Source organism: Pavona decussata, unplaced genomic scaffold (assembly GCF_977016875.1).
Source record: "Pavona decussata unplaced genomic scaffold, jaPavDecu1.1 SCAFFOLD_254, whole genome shotgun sequence".
Taxonomy (NCBI): Eukaryota; Metazoa; Cnidaria; class Anthozoa; order Scleractinia; family Agariciidae; genus Pavona; species Pavona decussata.
This window is the reverse complement of record NW_028145657.1, coordinates 2,733,980-2,752,500: the sequence shown is the minus strand read 5'-3', so window position 1 is coordinate 2,752,500 and position 18,521 is coordinate 2,733,980. Positions and strand designations below refer to the sequence as shown.

Genomic DNA, 18,521 nt, shown 5'->3' with positions numbered 1-18,521 from the left:
GGAGAAGAGGAAGGAAAAAGGGAAGGAATGGAGGGGGGGGGGGGGGGGGGAGAAGGAATAAATGAATGAAGAAAGGAATAAAAAATGCAGCCAAAAGTCAAATCCTGAATCAAAAGGCAGTTTTCAACTGACTGGTGAAAGAAATTTTGCATTCGACTGGTGGTACTTAATTGAGCTCTGTGATTGGTTGGAAACACCTGTACCAGGATTCGGACCCATCCCCACAGCAATGCTGTTCAATTTTAGTTAAAGATCGGCATTACTGCTAACCCTGTTATACATGATTGTAATGTGTGCAGTTGGGGCTCTAGACTTGATAACCTTGCCTCAAATGATTCTTGTCAAACATGACCACCTGCTATGTAAGGTAAGGCGCCTTGTGACTTTGGCTAGCATGCACAAATTAACAAACATTTCATATACTTGTTTGTATCCTGATTTTTAATGCTTGTAATATCTCCCTGCTTCCCTTGTAAATAGTTCTAAACAGTGTGAACTAAATTTGACTTGACTTGATAATTGAACTTACATGTAGTTGGCATGCTGAGCAGCTCGGAGCAACAAATTAACACTATTTTTTTTATGTGCCAATGTTTTATATTTACTACCAACTTACTGTTCTCTTTCCTCTCTGTCTCTTTTGATCCGCTTTAGCTCACGGACTTTCCATGCTTCATACTGTAAAGAAACAAGGAGAGATAAGACATAAGAAAGCGGAAAAGAAGCCATTAAAACAGATGGGCTAGGAGAGACCTACACTGTACTCAGTCAGTGCTAAACTCCACCCTCTGTAGCATTTTTTGACTAAACTGCTGATAAAAAAGGAACGAGACTCTTGAAAACACATTGATTAAAGTCAGAAAGTTTCATAATAAGGCATTTGCTCCTAGACACCGAGCAGTCAACTTTTTCTCCAGATCATACACTGTATCCAAAAATTAAAAAAGGAAATTAAGAGAGGAAAGAAAAGTGATTGCTTGCAGTCTTCATTGCTCCTAGTTCATAATTTGTCCTACTTAGCTGTAGCTAAGGAGCTAATTAGACTTCAGCTCAGGAATATTTGTTCAGGGAAGGAAAAAACCAAGCGAGATTGAGGCACTTGGCAGAGCATGAGTGAGAGGGGAAACAAGAACCTGGTGACCAAAAACTTTGAGAAAATCTACTAAGGAATGGGAGAAAGACTTGCATCATAAATTATACTCTTCACAAAACAAGATTTGAAATAAATGTGACTTTTATTTTGTTACCTCTTCTTCATCATCTTCATCATCTGTTATTATAATGTCTTCCACGTCATCAACTGTGAGAAATAACCAGTGAAAATCCATATAAATCTTACAGTACCGCTCGAAACTATGGGACCATTTGCCGCGAATTTGCCTCGGTCGATTCGCGCTTTTGATCTGCGGTTTCACCTAGGCAAAACCTCGTCTAGCCGCAATAAAAACCTCGGTTTCACCTAGGTTTTTTTCGGTTGACTTAAGCCGCGGTGAAAGGCAGGACGCGGTTGGGTTTGAATAGGCTATTGTTCGCTTTGTTTTCATGTTCTTCGAGGACAATAAGCGAATTGTCGGGTTTCAGGTGTGATAAATTTCACGGAAGCGCACTCGCTCTCAAGGGAAATAATCAAAGCGCTCTGTGAGCGAACTCGTGAATTGAACTGGTAAATGTAATAATATTTCGGATTTCGCCAAAAACTATTTGCTTCACGTGCAAAACAATTCATTAAACTTCACTCGCACGATTCCTTTCGATACGCGAAGCAACGCAAACTGCAAAGGTCAGTGAAAGCTCGAATGCTAGTCGACGAAAGAAGAGAGCGCTTCCAGGTCTTTTTGAAGGAATTACAATGGAACTAGTCGGGCATAAGTGAAAAGGCACTACTACTCCCGTTGTGGCTGAATAACAAACTGCAAGAGTCCAGGTTTCCTACCAAGAATCGCCGTAAATTAACTTACTATAATCTTTTTCTCCGCGTTGTGTTGTTGCGGAATGAAACTTGATACACGTGAAGGAATTTGGTTGCCTAGCACGTGACTGAAATCTTCCCGGTGTTTTCATCATGGCACGGTCCTTTCTACGTCCAAACGACGGCTTCTCTCAACGTTTTAAAACATCGGAAGGGGCTTTTCACTTTTGCTAAAGTTGCTGTTTTCCTTTTATCCAAAGTAAATATTAGTAGAAATACGTTAAGCGTTGCGGTAATTTTCCGCGTTTGTGTTTGCTCCAAGTGAATCGATCTTATCGCTCACACTCGATACCGAATCAAATCTATTAGTATTACGAAGTTTTAGTTTTTCGAATCCGGATTACATTGGCAATACATTTGGAGGGATTTTCACTTTGCTTTTCTCCGCGTCCGTACTGAAATCCGATTGCATATTTTGAATTCAGCGTCGCTATTTCGATTGAACTTTGTTGCGCACTTTACATCTACAGGAAGCTTAAGGGTTATCAGGAGGTTTATCAAACGAATAGAATATCTTTCTTGACTGTGTGGCGTAAACAGCAAGAATTAAACTGAAACTATGTCTTTTGCTCTGTGATTATCGCCTGTAGCGTGACAAAAACTGAACATGTCCCAAATGCAGAAAAGAAACTTTCGTCAGTGACTGCCAAACGAATTGTTATCGGTCGTTCGGTTTCCGACTCGGTGAGTCTTTACAAATTCTTTTGTTTGAGGGCTTCTTTAGGATGAAAGGTGAGATAATGTTTGACAATACCCTGACAATAGTAATTAGTCATTATTGTATTTTTACCGAGGCATTGCCGCGTCTAATTCCCCGCGGCTTTCGGTTGCTTTCGTCTTTGCCGCGGTTGCGGTTTTCGTCCCACCGCGGTGAATTCGCGGCAATCACGTTCGGCAAAGACGAGGTTTTACCGCGTGCAAATGGTCCCATAGTTTCGAGCGGTACTGTATGTACGTAATTTTCTTCCATAAATTATTGTGATAGTGAGAATTGGTTAAAATCGTCTTTTGATGGATAACTTTCTTTCTTGCATCACTAATTTTGAATTGTTCAGGAAACAACTCACCTTCTTGCTCCTCCTGTAATTCTTTTCTAAGAAGGTCTTCCACAAGCTGTCAAAGAGAAAAACACAAAGATCAAATGATATTACCATTTACATATACACAAAGTGCTATTACTTCAATACTTAATGTTACTCCAGCATATGTGCAACACTGCCTGATAACTGAAGCTGAACATTAGTCAGGGGGTTGAGAATTATGGTCGCCAACTACACGTAGCTGCAGACCAGTTAAAATTCAGTTTCAGAGAGTAAGTTTTGCTCTTTCACTTGGCATTAAAGCACTGCAAGGTTAAACAAAAATGAAAAATAATTATTTATTTATGCGAATCGAGGGAAGAGAAACTAATTAAAACAAAGACTCTTAGCAGATTTCATAGACTTCTCTGCTTTAATTAAAGCAACAAGTTGAAACAGCTACATGTAAAAAGGAAACAAACAATTCACTTTTCAGAGTTTTCATGTTAGGAAAGTGACAAATGGCAGAATCTGCTTCCCGCCACATGTGAACGAAAAGTCCGTTTTGGCTGGTAAAATCAGACCTTTTACTTAAGACACTGGCCTAGTGAGGTAATAAAACGTTTGTCTCGAGCCCCGCTTGTAGTAAAAGCTACATTTGTCATGGAACCACTCTACAGTGTACAGTATACTTCTTATATACACCATCAGGTACAGTGATCGCTTTAAAATAATGATTGCTCTTTCATTCAATGCCAAGATATCACTGATTAATTGGCCAAGTATTTGGGAGTATTGCCACCTTACTAAAATTACTTATGTAACTTAATTTTCATGCTATTTTGTGGCCAATGTACACGTACTTAATTTCTTACAGTGAAGTAATTATTACACTGTGGAACATGAAAATACTGTTGCTGCAGATATAATTATCTACATGCAAGTCCGATAATCAAACTGTGCATGACCAATACATTAACGCTGCCTAGGTTATGAACATGTACCAACCTTGTGTGACATTACAGCATACATGTACATGTAGTATGGCACAACGTAATACAACACTACATACATGTACCTTGTGCAACAAGACAATTAAATAATTATCTAAAACACCTCTGGGGAAAAGCTCAAGAAATAAATATTTATGCACGTTAATGTTATGTCCTGTTTCTGTTATCTTGTATGATGTAACAATTCCATTACCTTGCGAGATGTTTTTGTTCTCTCCTCATTTGCCTTCTTTTTCTCTTCTTCCTTTCGTTCTTGGTCGAGTTCCATCTTCTCACGTTCTTGAACAGTGATTCTGTCACTCCTGCAGGAGGACAGCATAGAAAATGCACCAAATATTAGACAGCTTGAAATGCAAAGAATTAAAAGAGAGCAGTAATATCTCATCGTTGTCAGACAGTTTTGTCGGCAAGTGTTCATATAACCTGCACTGCAATCCTGAAATAGAATTCTTCTACTTTTTTGCCACCTTACACCTACATGTACCCGTATCCAAAGTGGTACAGACAGAAGCCTCCTCTTTAAATCAAAGGTTCACGCAACAAACCAATAAAATGACCAACTAACACAAAATCGTGTTGAGTTTTTGCACCAATTGACACAACAATGTAAGTACTGTGAAATAACAACACTGTTTATTTCACTTCCTTGTCGTAAAAACAATGAATTGTCAACTTGTCTAATGATGCTAAGAATAATGAAGCTTATTTAATACAATATTGAATTTTATCTGTTTCTGTTCAAAGAAATAACTGGCAACTGGGGGAGAGGGGGGAAGAAGGTAGCTCAGTACATAACTTGACATCAAAGTTAATGGGTTTTTTTTTATGATAAGACCACCAACATTCTGTAAATTAAAGGTGCTTAATCTGTTACATGGCCAAGCCAGGTGGTTGCGGGAAAATACAGTGTATCACCCTACTTCCATAAAATAATGGACATGTCTCTTATGCAAACATGTGCAACACATGGAAATTTAATCTGTTGGAAAGTTAGACCGTAAATCACTTACTTTCTTACAAACACCGGTTTTAGTCTTGGGTTGGTCTCCTCCTCGGAATCTGTATACTCTTCATATTCTGAAGACTGAAATAGATATTGGTAATGCTCAGTGCTTTGTAAGGTTCATAGATTTAAGTTGTGACTTGCGTCCATTGCAGCTGATACTTCTGGCTTGAAATGACAAAATCAGTTACAATGTAAATGAATAAAGATGACAATGATTCATCAAACTGCTATCCAAAACAAATTGACTGAGAATTCACTGCAAAATTACATGTACAGCTGTACTAAGAACTTCTTGTAAATGTAGAATGCATTTGCCATTCATGCATAACCTAACCCTAACCCTAACTAAAGACACCTTTCACCCTGCTTAAGCCTCAATAGTGAGCAGCCTCTAACGTCTTCACATAAAAAAAAAAAATTAATCAATAAAAAAAAATGGTACACACAATCCAACCAACATGGGGCATGATCTTGAATAAAGGACATGTAAATATCACAAAAGATAAAAAAAAAATTGCACAGAACCACAAAACACCACTGTTTTTAATGTTGCTTGAAAAGTACATAGTAACTGAAAAAGTTAAGTGGACAAATTTGAAATGGGAACAATTTAACAATAATGCAAAAGAGGACTTGTCTAATGGTTTCTTCTGCAATGGTCATTACTCCAAAAAATGATTAAGCAGGGAAAATTGATGTTACAGTATCTACAAATGTACATTGTATCTTCAGATTCTTTCATGTCACATGATTTGCAAGGCAAATTAATATTTTACATTGGCAAAGGACAACTCACCTCCTCTTCCTCTTCTTCTTCATCTGATTTTGCTTCATCCTCAAGGTCCAGCAAATCCTAAAAAGGAAAATACTTCTTAGGCCCACTACTCGCTTGTTTGTTATACAATCTGATTATAACGAGGCATTAACCAGCAGTGGACATAGTTGCTTTGAAAGAAAATTGAAATTTTTTCTTACATGTAAATCTTACAAAAATTCAACTGGGGACATCAAGGATTCCCAATTTTTCCATTTTGCTAAGAGCCCGAACGATAATTATGTTCAAAAGCAATTTAATTGATTTTGCAATGAGAGGGCCTGATGTGAAATTTTTTGTGAGGTTCATGTACCTCAACCAACACCAAAATGGCTTATCTGCCAACTCAATCAACAAGTACTTTTATCTATCTTTTTTTTTCAAATGGTGCCTAGATGTATGAAAATGGCTTTCAATTTGCCTTAAAATCATAACCCTGGTGTTTTGTCTGTCGCTTTTCGATTCATTTTCGAGAAACCCAACATACCCTTTCTGCTTCCTTTTGCCTTGCTCTTTCTCTTAGTATTGATCTCCTTCGCTCTATGGCCTGTAGAAAGGTAAATTTAATGCAGTAAAGTTAATGCAACAGATTGGTAATCACATTACGATCATAGCAGAAAGTATTCTTCAATGGTGAAAGTATACAATATAGTTGTGAAAACATGACTGTTATAATACAGTTGTTTGAATGTTTGGACCATAATAATTATTTACGACAGCTACCTTTCAATAATTATTGTCTCAAGTTGCAATATGAATCTGCCATTTAAATAACTAAGAAACATTACTCAGTGAAATTCATTCCTATCTCCACGTTAAAATATTGTAATATTGTATTGTAATATTGTATATTCTTTTCTTTAAGGATAGAAACCGATGGCAACTTGAAGCTTTCACTTCCACATTTTTTTATTTACATGTATCTCAGAGGCTTCTTCAAGAAATTTTGTTAGTCTCGCAACTTGATCCTTTTGGCTCACGTGACAAAAGATGGACTGAAAAGGACTGGAAGGGTGTAACCCACATTGCTGCTCAGATCTGGTTGTCATCTTCTAAAGAACAACCTTCATTCGTGGAGTCACTCAGTAACAACAACAAAAGGGCTTGAAAATACAAATTAAACTGCAATACAAACCTCTTCATCTAAATCTTCTTCATCACTAAAACACGCAAAAAAAAATTTCTATTATTTTGGTATCCAACATTGACCAAGAAATTTGCCCTAAAATGAGTTAGCTACTGGCAACTGGCTAGTATAACCAGTTACTATTGTTAATATTTACAGGAAAGATGATCAGCTCCAAAGAGTATGAGTGACTAAAAAGACAACAGTACCAGTAGGGCACTTGGTTATTACTAGTTCAGGTGCCATTCAGCTCTTTAGCCGGGAAGCTGTAATATCACCCATTATTGTTGTTTTCACAACTACAATCATTGTTTCTTTTGTTTTTCATTGTTTTCTCGGCCAATCTCAAAAGGCATTCCAAGAGCTCCGAACATCCCTATTAGTTCTCATAACCACGGGGAATGAATAAAATATTCAGGTATGTAAATTTGGATACAGTGTGCACGACAGGAAGTCAGACTCAAACTTTTAATGCTGGTGTACATGCAATGATGACTCGCCTGGTTTGTAAGCCTGGCAATAATGTGCAAAATTTCCCTGGAAATTTGTGAGAATAAAAGCCATCCTACATGAAATTCAGAAAATCTGTTGGCCAACTTCCCAAAAAGACACCTCCATGTCAATCATGACATGAAAATGTTGTGACAACAGATCATAGCATATTAATCAGACTTCAAACACTAACCTGCTTTCTTCCATTCGCTGGACTCCTCTTCTTTGTTCTCTTTCATCCTGGACAGAGAATAAATTTAATGTACAAATGTCAAAGAGCTAGTGTAAGGTGAAGAATCTGTTTTATTGTGTTATTACAGTTGTATCAATGCAAGGTTGCAATGAGATCCTATTCTTGATAAATTGAACAAGTAAGATCAATAAGGACTAAACACATCTACTGTACAGCTGTAGTTGATATACATGGAGCTTGCAGCATTCACATAAGAAAAAGAAAAATCAATTTTTAGTTTTTTAATTTGTACATGTACCTCTTCTCCCAGTGTTTCTTCATCCCCCATAGCAACCACCTCAGGTTCATGAGGACGGCGTCGATGACCTTCTTCCCTGATGTAGGGACAATACAGTTAAAAGAAAGATTATCTTATAATTACACAAGATAAAATAATGATCCACCAGAAGCAGATAATGGTGAAGACACCATCAGAGTAAAGTGTTATATTCCTCTGGTTACTGATCTAACAAGCTGGGTAATAACAGTCCATTTGCCATAAAAAGGACAAACAATAGACTGAAGTAATGGACAGACAATGTTCCAAAAAATACTGTAGATTGACTAAAATCACACCAACAGCTGGATCAAGTGCTCCTACCAAAACTGACCAATTACCATCTTGAATGGCCAGTCAAGAAAAAACCACTGTCTATGAACCAATCAGGTTAATAACCAGACACATACACTTGTACAATGTAGCAATATAAATGCATATACATTGTACTTGTCTAGTTTATCAAGTGGGTAGATGTATCAGTGCATAATTCAAATGACTGTGTAAAGGACTCTGGGCTTGTTGTCAAATTAATGTCAAACTTATCAGAGAGCATCTCCAGCCACAGGTCTGTTTATTCTCAGGACAACTCATACCAAGAGGATCATACTGGAGGGTAACATGATAAGAGAAGATGATCCATTTATGGTTTTAGATTTTGATTGTCACATCAGAACAACTTACATATCATCATCATCCTCATCCTTTATTCTTTCCTGAAGTCGACGCAATCTCCTGTCTGTTTTCTCTGCTTTCTGGAAAACCTACATTGTAAAAGACACATATTACTAAAATGTGAGAAAACTCAAAGCTACACGTACCTTATCCAAAACATAAAAAAGGTAGTCATAGTGCAAACTCTATTGGAAGTGTCCCCATTACGAGTAGTGTTTAACATGCAAAAAAAAATAATGTCACTACCACGTGCAACATGTACATGTATGAACCTCTTATCTGAGTTCCCACTGGGAAATGAACCCATGACCTTCTGTGCGCTACTTGGATGCTCTAACAGCTGAACCAGTGGGCAACTCATCAGAAGTTGGGCCATTTCGTATATAAAGGTTCGTCTGTGACATGCATCCTACATACTGGGAGTCAAAAGCATCTCAAATGGTGATAAGGAAAAAAAAAGATAGTACATGTACATGTAATTTCTTTTTTGGCTTGTGAAAGTGCTGATCCTGGCAATATGCAAGACCCACATCACTTATGAACCTACATGAAATGTGATATAAAATGACCTACTGTAGCTTGCTATAAATATAAATATTAATATACACAAAGAAACAACACAATGATTGCTTCACTCAGTCGCAGGAGTGCTCGATGCAAAGACATGCAGAGCGAAATATAAATCTTAAATTTGAACATTACTATAAGAAGATATAACGAAGAGACAAAATTCTCTGTTACTCCAATTTTCGTGCTCACCTTATTCAAAGCTCTACACTTAAAAAGTGTATTGAGCACTGTTTAACGGCTTTAGCCACTTTATTACACGTAAATATTAATATAAATAATTATAAATCCCCCATGAGCTGCTTTGCAGAAGGTCATTGATTTATTCCCATTGGGCAATTCCAGAAAATATCCATACCCAACAACGGACGGCTTCCATGTTTTAACCCCCCCTTGCCTTCGGAAATTCCAAAATGCGTTACCCCCCCATGCCCTCAGAATTCCATAATCGTGAGCCCCCCCTCCCCTTCAGAATTTTCGGTTTTTCTGGGAAGTACATTTTCGACTTTAGCAACGCCTATATGAACAAACGAACATGAATTTATGCCTCCTCAGGGCTGTGATCTGGCGGCGCTAGGCGACAAGGTTTACTCTTCAGCGACAAGAAAAACCTACCGCTAGTGGCCAGGCTGTGAAATTTTCTTTTTAAGTCCGAATTTGGCTATAATAATAAACACCATTTACGGCAGTTTTACTCCTCTTTGTTTTCTTGTGCCATTCAACTCCTTTAGGAAAAGAAGGAAACTAGAACAACGTATTGGATGAAAACAAAAATTATTTCTTTTCATCCCTTGTTTTATACACGCACAAAATCCGTAGAATGTCTGGGATCCCAGGACTCCTCGCATGCTTCAGTCGGCTTCAGTTTCTGAACCAAAAAACCAGGCGCTATCAAGAGAAAACTTGTGGTTTCAATTACCACATTACGAATACCTAGTCTTAACTATTTCAAACTCTTATAGCGAGGAAGAAGAAAACCCATTGTCAACAACATTGAAAACAACTTTATGCAAATTCATCAGTGATATGTATCGATATGTAATGCGCGTCTTGAATGTTCGATTCCACGTGCCCGAGTCCCTCACGAGTAAACATACATCGTTGCTGTTTTGTAATTATCTACTTTATTTATTCCTGATTAAAAAACGTACAACGTCTACGGTAGAATCCGGCAAGGACCGGGGAAACTTCAACGTGGCCGCTCGCTTGCCTTTGAGCAGACTTTGTTTACATCTTCGGTGTAGCGTTTACACAAATTTGCATAAATATTATCGAGTTCATCGAATCTCAAAAGGCGATCTCACGTTTTCTTCATTTCAAATTGTAACCGTGTCTTACTCTCAAAGATGACTGGAATACCTGTCCACTAAACCCAGTAATAAACAGTGAAGGAAGCGAAACTAAAAGATTGCGACTTTTTCGGCCACTGTTTCACAAGCTGAGAATGGAAACACGCGCGATCGCTACCAGTACGCTGCACATAATTATGCTTGATTGTACTTTAATCTTTCGAATCAAAACTTCGAAAACAACATTTCCTTGATTAAAAAACGCGCAAAAGCGCCCCCCCCCCCCCCCCATGCCCTCAGAATTCCATAATCGTGAACCCCCCCTCCCCTTCGGAAATCCTAAAAGCCGTCCGTGGTATGGTATGGATATTTTCTGGAATTGCCCATTAGGGACTCTTACAACTGTACCTTGTCCCACGCTTGCGACATTATATTACTTCGTTCTTGTGGCGTTATCTAACCCCTAACAACAGTGGTAGATAGTAGATAGTAGATAAAGCAATACCTTGTCCATTTCTTGCTCATCAATTTCTCGTTCCTTTACAAATGGCTCTCCCAACACTTCTTCTTCATCATCTTCTTCATCACTAGAATACTTGGCATATTCGGGGCTGAATAGAACAAGTAAATAAAGGTATCAAGAATGAGAGTGAAATAATATTGGAACTGCGGAATGCTCTTCCACATCACTTGACGTATAAAGCCTGATACCAAACTAGTATCTTAGGAGCTGGCTGTGTGGTACAAGATACATGGATATTAAATCTAATTGAAGTTGGAAAGGTATCTTTGGAACTGGCTATCCAGTATGCTGAGAATAATTAATTTAAGGTCCTCTTCTGAGCATTAGTCTGATAGTTCAAGTTCATGGTTATCTCATTCTGACACTTCAAATGCTTATAACCCGGGAAAACACATTTTCACGTACCGGCTACACAGAAAACAATTCATGTGATAGGGTATTCTGCAGCTTAGCCACGATTAATAAACACAGTGTCATGATCAAGAATGTTATTCAAATAAAATGATTAATAGCTCCAGAAATTAAAGGATCTTACCGCTTGCCAGCTACATATCGACTAACTTTCACTTTCTTCATTGTCAACTCCCCTATTTAATGTTATAAAACACGACAGAATGAGGAAATGGATTAATAAACTAACAAAATCAGCTCACAAGCTATAAGCTTAAAGCAGTACAGAACCATGTTCTGTTCATTGCTTTCTTCTGCTTACCCTTTTCATTTTTCACAGGAACAGCTCCCGCCGTACAATTTATAGGAACTCCTTTACTGAAAGAATCCATTTTAGCGCTCTGCTATGTTAAATCTTTTAAGAATATTTAGTATAAACGGGGCAAATCCTTCGTTCTAAGCCTGCAAATATATCCAATATGGCGGCTCAGGAGGCAAGCGCTTGTATTTGTTTGTAAAGCCGCTGTGAAATGACTGTCGTACATTCGTGGTATTCTCGTACCCAGTCGCCACTCTACTGATGAAATAACGCGGCGATCGCGAGGACGCGGCGTCGGTTTCCATTCGAGTAAGTTCATTTTCACCCATATAAGCTTATATTTCAAGTGACGCTTTTCTATATTACCCTTTTTAGTAGTAAGCTTACTGTAAGGGCAGAATTATTACAAATTCTGCGTTACAGTAAACATACCAAAGATGAACATGTGCGGTATTCTGGCGCCAAATTCAAAGTTCCTCGCTGTCTTTCAGCGCTTCTCGTACATGTGTTATTTTCTTTTCACTTTGTTTTTGCCCTACTGAAGGGGCTTGTTATCTGCTGAAACGAATTACGGTCGTTTCGCCTACGGGTCGTTTCGCCTACTGTCTGTTCGCCTACGACTTGAGGTGATTCGCCTACGGGTCGTTTCGCCAACGGTCTGTATTCGCCTACGACTAAAGTCGATTCGCCTACGTCTTATAAATATGTCAGTTCGCGTATGTCGTAAAACACATCCTACACTAGTTGATTCATCTGTTATATGCGCGATCGGCTCTTCAGTTGAGTCAATTCCCAAAGCGTAATTTTGTGTGCTAAATAAACCAACTCAATATTAACTGCCGCTTTGGAGTTAAGTTGCCTTCACACTCAAAATCAAGCCTAACGAAGCTCCAATTACACTCAGCATAAAGCGTGTTCATTTCGCGACATTTTTATTCTAATACACTTCTTACATGCGGGGACGTTTAGGTAATCCGAGTGACACCCGCCCCTTAAACATTTTTATTCTAATATACTTATTACATGCGGGGACGTTTAGGTAATCCGAGTGACACCCGCCCCTTAAACATTGTTATTCTAATATACTTATTACATGCGGGGACGTTTAGGTTATCCGAGTAACACCCGCCCCTAAAACCGAGATTAAGTTCGATGCTTATTTAAATTTGGCGATCATTAATTGAGATCATAAGTTCGTAATTCTATCTTAACCAACGTAATTTAACCCAACTCGACTTAGCTTAACTTCGATGCTTATCGATTTCGAAATTCCAGCCTTGTTCTACCCTAAATTAATGTGCAACTTAACCTAAGGTAAAGTCAACCTTAGAAAACTTAGCTTAACTTTCAGACTTTTCAATCTTACTGGCTACGAGCCGGTCCATTCAGGTGGGAACAGCAGCGGAGTAATTGTGAAGCACTCTTGGCGCCTGTCTGGTAGTGCTCCCAGGCGTCGAACAGTCTCTGTTGGAGTTGCCTGTACTTTTTTCTCTGTATTCGCTTTAACTTCTTGTCTGAAACAAGCTTGATTGTTATGGCAGTTAAGCGGGCTTCTCGATGAAGAAGCTCGATTAACAGATAAAACTGCAATCTGCTTTGGCCACTGGCTCGGCGGTTCAGTGCGTTGTGCCACCCCTCTATGTCATTGTTGGTCCGGATGGGTTCGTTAAAGACACTCCAATCTTTTGGGGCGAAGATGGTACTCTCGATCCACTGCTCCTTGATGTAGTTAAATGATGTTAGGCATGCCGGAAATTTTATTACACTAAGCTTTAGAATACATATATAACTCTAAATAGATAACTACCTTTTTGTAGTCTTTCGTACTCTTCCCGGACATGAGGACGAACACCAGTGGTACTTGTTTTGCGTGATCACCTGAGCGAACGAAGGCATTAATCGTTACCAGTTGCTGGAATGGTTTGCGCACAAGTTTAAAAGTACCATCAAGATACCAAGACTTGGCTTTCGCGAGGATCGTCAGTTGTTCGTCTGTAGCGAAGATGAGATGCCTTCTTTCCTTGACGTAAACATCTGCCTGGAAGAACCCCTGCGGAATGCAGTCTTCCCTTATTTCGAAGTCGAGGTCCCTTGGATCCTCCGGGCGAAGACTCTGCCGTAAACGGTTTGCAGCTCGAGCCATATGCTCTGGTTTAGAGAGTGCTGGACAACCTGCGTCGCTCAGTTCATTTAACAAGACCTGAAAAAAAAAAGGAAAATAACAAACGTTACTTAACAATTCTCAGAGAGAAAACCAAGCCCTTAAAGCAGAAATTGAAACTCTGTTTGCATTGCAAGGTAGAAAGATGTCTGAATTTGTTACAATTCTGAAGAAAGAAAACCAAGCCGTTAACTCAGAGATTAATTCTCTTTCGAAAAACAGTTTTTCTCAAAAATGGAGTAAAGAGTTGTTTGCTGTTGGTGATTATGACCAAAAGTTCGCGGAATGTTTTGAATTATCAAATAATTATGACATAGAAATAATTAGAAAATTAGAAAATTTAGGATTCGAAAATTACGGAAAATTACACATTATTATATTATAAACGTAAGCGCCAATTAGCTAAGTTCACTTGTAAATACGTAAGGTGCAATTTAAATACCTCTTCCACTATTGCTGAAGCCGGCTTGAACTTATCCTCCAGAGCCTTCTCTTTTACTAACTTTACGATTTTGGCTGCTGTCACTGCCCCTGGTTCTGAAGAATGGTTATGGGCATTGGTTCCTGCTTCCTGAAAACAAGCAACGGGTTGTGCTAGTGCGGGAAACGGCGGAAAACGGGGAAGAAACTCGGCAGAGCAAACTAGCTTGGCAGCCGGCACTCGTTACAAACTGCCACAGCTACAAGGTCTAGTTTCTTCCTTCCAAGGCGAAAACAGACAGCAAAAGGAGACAGATCTTCTTGGTCACAGCAACTTTCTTTATTGTAGAGTAAACCTCGCAGATACCTCACAGCTCCAACACAGGCTTGTTGGTAATCGATTTTAACAGTTTCGGGGTTCCTTATACATCGTCTGAAATAAACAAATGTGGTTCAGTATTCAACAGAAACAATAAAACGCGTGTGAACTACATAACTTACAAAAGATCTCATTGGTTAAATTTTAGGCCTATCTGATAGCATCCTCGGATACCCAGGGGCAGATAGTTGGGTCAAAAGGAAGTCGAAGTGGCCAAGTTTAAACTTAACCGCTTCGACTTCCTTTTGACCCAACTATCTGCCCCTGGGTCTCCGAGGAGGTCTCGTTTTTAGCGATTGAAAGCGTAAATGTAGGGAGGAAGCATACATTGTTTGAGTTCAGCAGCTGTTCTATTAGTAATCGGACGATCTGTTGAAATTTCATATGCTCTATTGTTGCATATTGTGACAGCTGTGTACTATTCTACATTTCAAATGAGTGTAGTGTAACAGTTCCAAGTGAAATGACTAAATATTTCCTAGTTTGAGGAAGAGGCAATTTCCTATCGTGACATATAATAAAAAAAAAAAAAACTAAATAAAAAGCTGCTTCAACACGAATGCCGTGCCTTAAAGTACTTGTTTGAGTACACGTTTGAATTGCCCAAGGGACTCTGCTTGCCTTACGTCACATAGAAGACTGTTCCGTAGGATAGCGCAACTATAGCTAAAGCTATTTTTGTAATAGTTTGCGGTAGTAGTGGAACATTGAGTTTATTCACAGAGTCCCTTAGTTTACATGCAACTTCTCGTGTTTCAGTTTCTATTTCTATATTAGATCCTTAACCACGGGATCCGGTGCTTCTATCAGTTTTATCACGGTGGTCCTTACAAGCACAGTTACGGGTTTTTACTTTGTAATAGTGATGCCCGGGGGGGTACTCCTCGGAATTCTTGGTGGGGGTGTGCCGCCCGGGTCTTCAAATCCCAACCCTATTCCAGACCTAAACATGCCATTTTCCACACCCGTTTTAAAAGACCTGACCTCTAAAATTCATACCCGTTTTCAGACCTGATAATTATGCATCAGTGCCGAACGGAAGTTGACGCAAGGAGTAAAAGTAAGCTGGAATGACACAGTTTATCTATTTCATTTTCTTGTTATCAGTTAGTCGTTCCAGTTACGTACTGAGAAGAAAAATATGTTTGTAAGCTTTCGTAAATGTTCCCCGCCCCAAAAACCCGACCCGATTTCACACCGTAATTGTCAAAATCTATACCCTATTTCAGACCAAAACGGCTCAAAAACCATACCCTTTGGGGCGGCACATACCTAGATACCTTATATAGGGGAGTACCCCCCCCCCCACCCGGGTAGTGATGGTTGTTGATCAGAGAGAGATCGTCTGTAACTAATGTCGTTATTTACTCCTCGTTTGTTTTTTCAGACGATTGTTTCTCTTGTTTTAAAGATAATTATTGGTATTGTTGCAGATTATGAAAGCCAATTTCATTTTCAGCCTGCACCAAAAATTTATTTCCCCGATTTAATTGTGCGCTAGGGGTTGGAGGAGGGAGCAAATTACAGCGATCTTGGTTTTCGTAAAGAATAAAAAAACTTACAGTTTGTATACTTCTCCTGGTTTCTTGATCGACAAAGTTATATTTTCCAGACTTTCCACTTCACACGTGGCTGTTATTCTGCTGTTTGAATCAAAGGTGCATGAACATGCATTGCCTTGATCGCAAACTGATGACTGTGTCGATAAACGCCATTGCTGGGACACAACAAAGAGCAGGAGAGAAAAGACCGAATGAAAACCGTGATTTGTGCTCGCCCGGACCATCTGAAACAGTAACACAAACAAAACAGCTCTCACCAACTAAATTTGAACGTGTAATTTCAATAGAATGCTCCTACAAATTAGTAGGTATGTCTTACGATCGACGAGTAGAATAAAACTATTGGTAAAGTATTTATTATAAAGTATTATTTGCCACGGGCGTCGTAAATAAACCAATCATACAAAAATTTGAGCTTTACGGACGCATCACACGTTAATTAATGGTGAAATAGGTAAAGTTAGAGTAGAGAAATAAGTTATAGCTGTGTAGATTTGCCTAAGTTCGATACTGGGCAAGAAATGAGCAAAAATTATGCGTTTCAAAACGAATGATACTTTTTGTTGACGTTAGTTACGCAATCCTTTTTTTTTTATATTTCGTTAATATAAGAAACTTTTGTCAACTCTTCTCGTCATATTAGGTTTTTTTGTTTTTGCAATTTAATTTAGTGGTATCATTTGGTGTAGGACTCGTTGTTCCGTTGACACTGAATGTTCTCTCGTCCTCTCGCTTTGGTTTTTAGTTTTTATTTGTTCAGTAAAATTACCGATAAGGTACGTTTGCTGTTCCTATGTGCTAGTTAATTTTCGGTTTTCATATTCATTTCATTGTATTTTCGTCTCATTTCGGGACGGGCCTTATCCTCCTATAAGAAATAAGTGATTAGTGACGGTGAATTCAATAAAATATACTGAGTGCGCTGAGTTGAATTGATTACCGGCAACACTTTCCTTCAAACTCCTTTAACGAAATTCTCGCTTCTCGCTGTTGGACTGCCCACTTAAATTGTTCTGCCTAAAATCCTGAATAAATAAAAATTACACAGAGTTACCTTGAATGTTGTCCGCTCAAATTGACCGAGTTTTGTGAAATAGTGAATGAAAAAAATTATAAACGCCCGTGGCACGTTTACCCAACCTGACAAAATGCGTTATTTGTAAATACGTGTTCAATTTCACCGTTTTAAGGGATGATGCAACACGCAATATCGTTCGAAGGAAGATGGCATGAGTTTGACGTTAAAGAGACCGTGATGTTTATACTGCTTCGAATTGATTATTTATTCGATAGAAACAATAGCACGTTAAGACACTCGGAATTGCACTGAATGGAAATGAAGCATCCCATGTTTTATGATAGGATCCATAAACACCAATATTTTGGTATTAGCTTGATAAGGTAAACAATGCAATGGAGCAGAGTCGTTTTTGGAAAACCAATTTACAATTTCTTTAATATGAAGAAGAAAACAATCAACATCCGCTAATAACAGATAACTACCATTTTGCGGCGTCATTTTGTGAGCTGACGCACGTTGATGTCAATACCTTGATAATTAATGTGATATTTGAGTTATTGACTTCGTCAGCTGAGGCACGTGTGAAAAACGCACTTAACGAGCCTCACGCACGAAAAGCACAATTTGTAACTTTGTCAAAATTGATTTGATCAGAAACGAAAGGAAAATATGAGTTATTAGAAACAGGCAAAAAATACCTCTCCTTTTGAAAATTTCACTACGTAAACACTGTAAATAGATCAAAAAAGTGCTCTACGACGTAAAGTCTGTTTTAGTCAGCAAGCAAGCGTTTTACTGCACGTAATTTGTCGATCGATTTTCTTTTGCATCTTACGATACAGAGCGAAACAGTAAGGATAATTAACCGTCAAACGGTCACCGTTTTTTTTTTTTTGAATAGCTTGTTTCATGTGGATTGCGAAAACGAAAAGACTATTGTCTAGCTTGTCCTCATAGGAAGGTTATGTGCTGCGGCGAAGATAGTGTCGTACCAGTCAATTTCAACAATAAATCGGAAAATAAAATCATAAATTAAAGTGTTTATATCATAACTTTAATTTACATGCAAAAATAAGAAATATTCATACTTCCAGACGCTTTCTCGGGTTTCACGATTCAGCTAATCGGGTCGCTCAGAGGTTTCTGAAAGTTTGAAGCCGAAGGATGATCACCACAATAAGTCAGTATAGCCAAACATTTGGCGAGATAAACGCAAACTCAAAGCTAACTCCTAATTGATGTACAAGTCGTTTGCGTTTGAATAGGT

General features: G+C 38.6%; 2 protein-coding genes across 2 annotated transcripts in view; both read right to left on the bottom strand.

Annotated features, from left to right (window-relative positions):
- LOC146456586 (microfibrillar-associated protein 1-like) overlaps nucleotides 1-11,896 on the bottom strand; it is a 16,579-nt gene extending 4,683 nt beyond the window's left edge. The window contains exons 1-14 of the mRNA XM_085093082.1: nucleotides 11,715-11,896; nucleotides 11,538-11,589; nucleotides 10,985-11,090; nucleotides 8,633-8,712; nucleotides 7,931-8,006; nucleotides 7,633-7,679; nucleotides 6,957-6,981; nucleotides 6,309-6,368; nucleotides 5,804-5,860; nucleotides 5,012-5,085; nucleotides 4,195-4,303; nucleotides 3,037-3,082; nucleotides 1,248-1,300; nucleotides 617-678 (exon numbers count right to left, since the gene is read on the bottom strand). Of these exons, the coding sequence (XP_084949208.1) occupies nucleotides 617-678; nucleotides 1,248-1,300; nucleotides 3,037-3,082; nucleotides 4,195-4,303; nucleotides 5,012-5,085; nucleotides 5,804-5,860; nucleotides 6,309-6,368; nucleotides 6,957-6,981; nucleotides 7,633-7,679; nucleotides 7,931-8,006; nucleotides 8,633-8,712; nucleotides 10,985-11,090; nucleotides 11,538-11,589; nucleotides 11,715-11,784 (917 nt within the window). The 5' untranslated portion in view covers nucleotides 11,785-11,896. The remainder of the gene's footprint in view (nucleotides 1-616; nucleotides 679-1,247; nucleotides 1,301-3,036; nucleotides 3,083-4,194; nucleotides 4,304-5,011; nucleotides 5,086-5,803; nucleotides 5,861-6,308; nucleotides 6,369-6,956; nucleotides 6,982-7,632; nucleotides 7,680-7,930; nucleotides 8,007-8,632; nucleotides 8,713-10,984; nucleotides 11,091-11,537; nucleotides 11,590-11,714) is intronic.
- A 652-nt stretch (nucleotides 11,897-12,548) lies between these two features.
- On the bottom strand, nucleotides 12,549-14,805 carry LOC146456585 (uncharacterized). Its single transcript, XM_085092793.1, has 4 exons — nucleotides 14,794-14,805; nucleotides 14,315-14,443; nucleotides 13,493-13,911; nucleotides 12,549-13,440 (listed from the first exon to the last, which is right to left on the bottom strand). Exons 1-4 carry the CDS (start codon nucleotides 14,803-14,805, stop codon nucleotides 13,074-13,076), a joined length of 927 nt encoding a protein of 308 aa, XP_084948919.1. The 3' UTR covers nucleotides 12,549-13,073.
- Nucleotides 14,806-18,521: the final 3,716 nt, after the last annotated feature.

Bases quoted from the DNA above. Each gene is read 5' to 3' on its own strand.
- LOC146456585 (XM_085092793.1), bottom strand. The intron at 13,912-14,314 runs GTATTTAAATTG...TTTTTTTTTCAG, and splicing joins CTTCAGCAATAGTGGAAGAG to GTCTTGTTAAATGAACTGAG. The intron at 13,441-13,492 runs GTATTCTAAAGC...AACATCATTTAA, and splicing joins ATCTATTTAGAGTTATATAT to CTACATCAAGGAGCAGTGGA.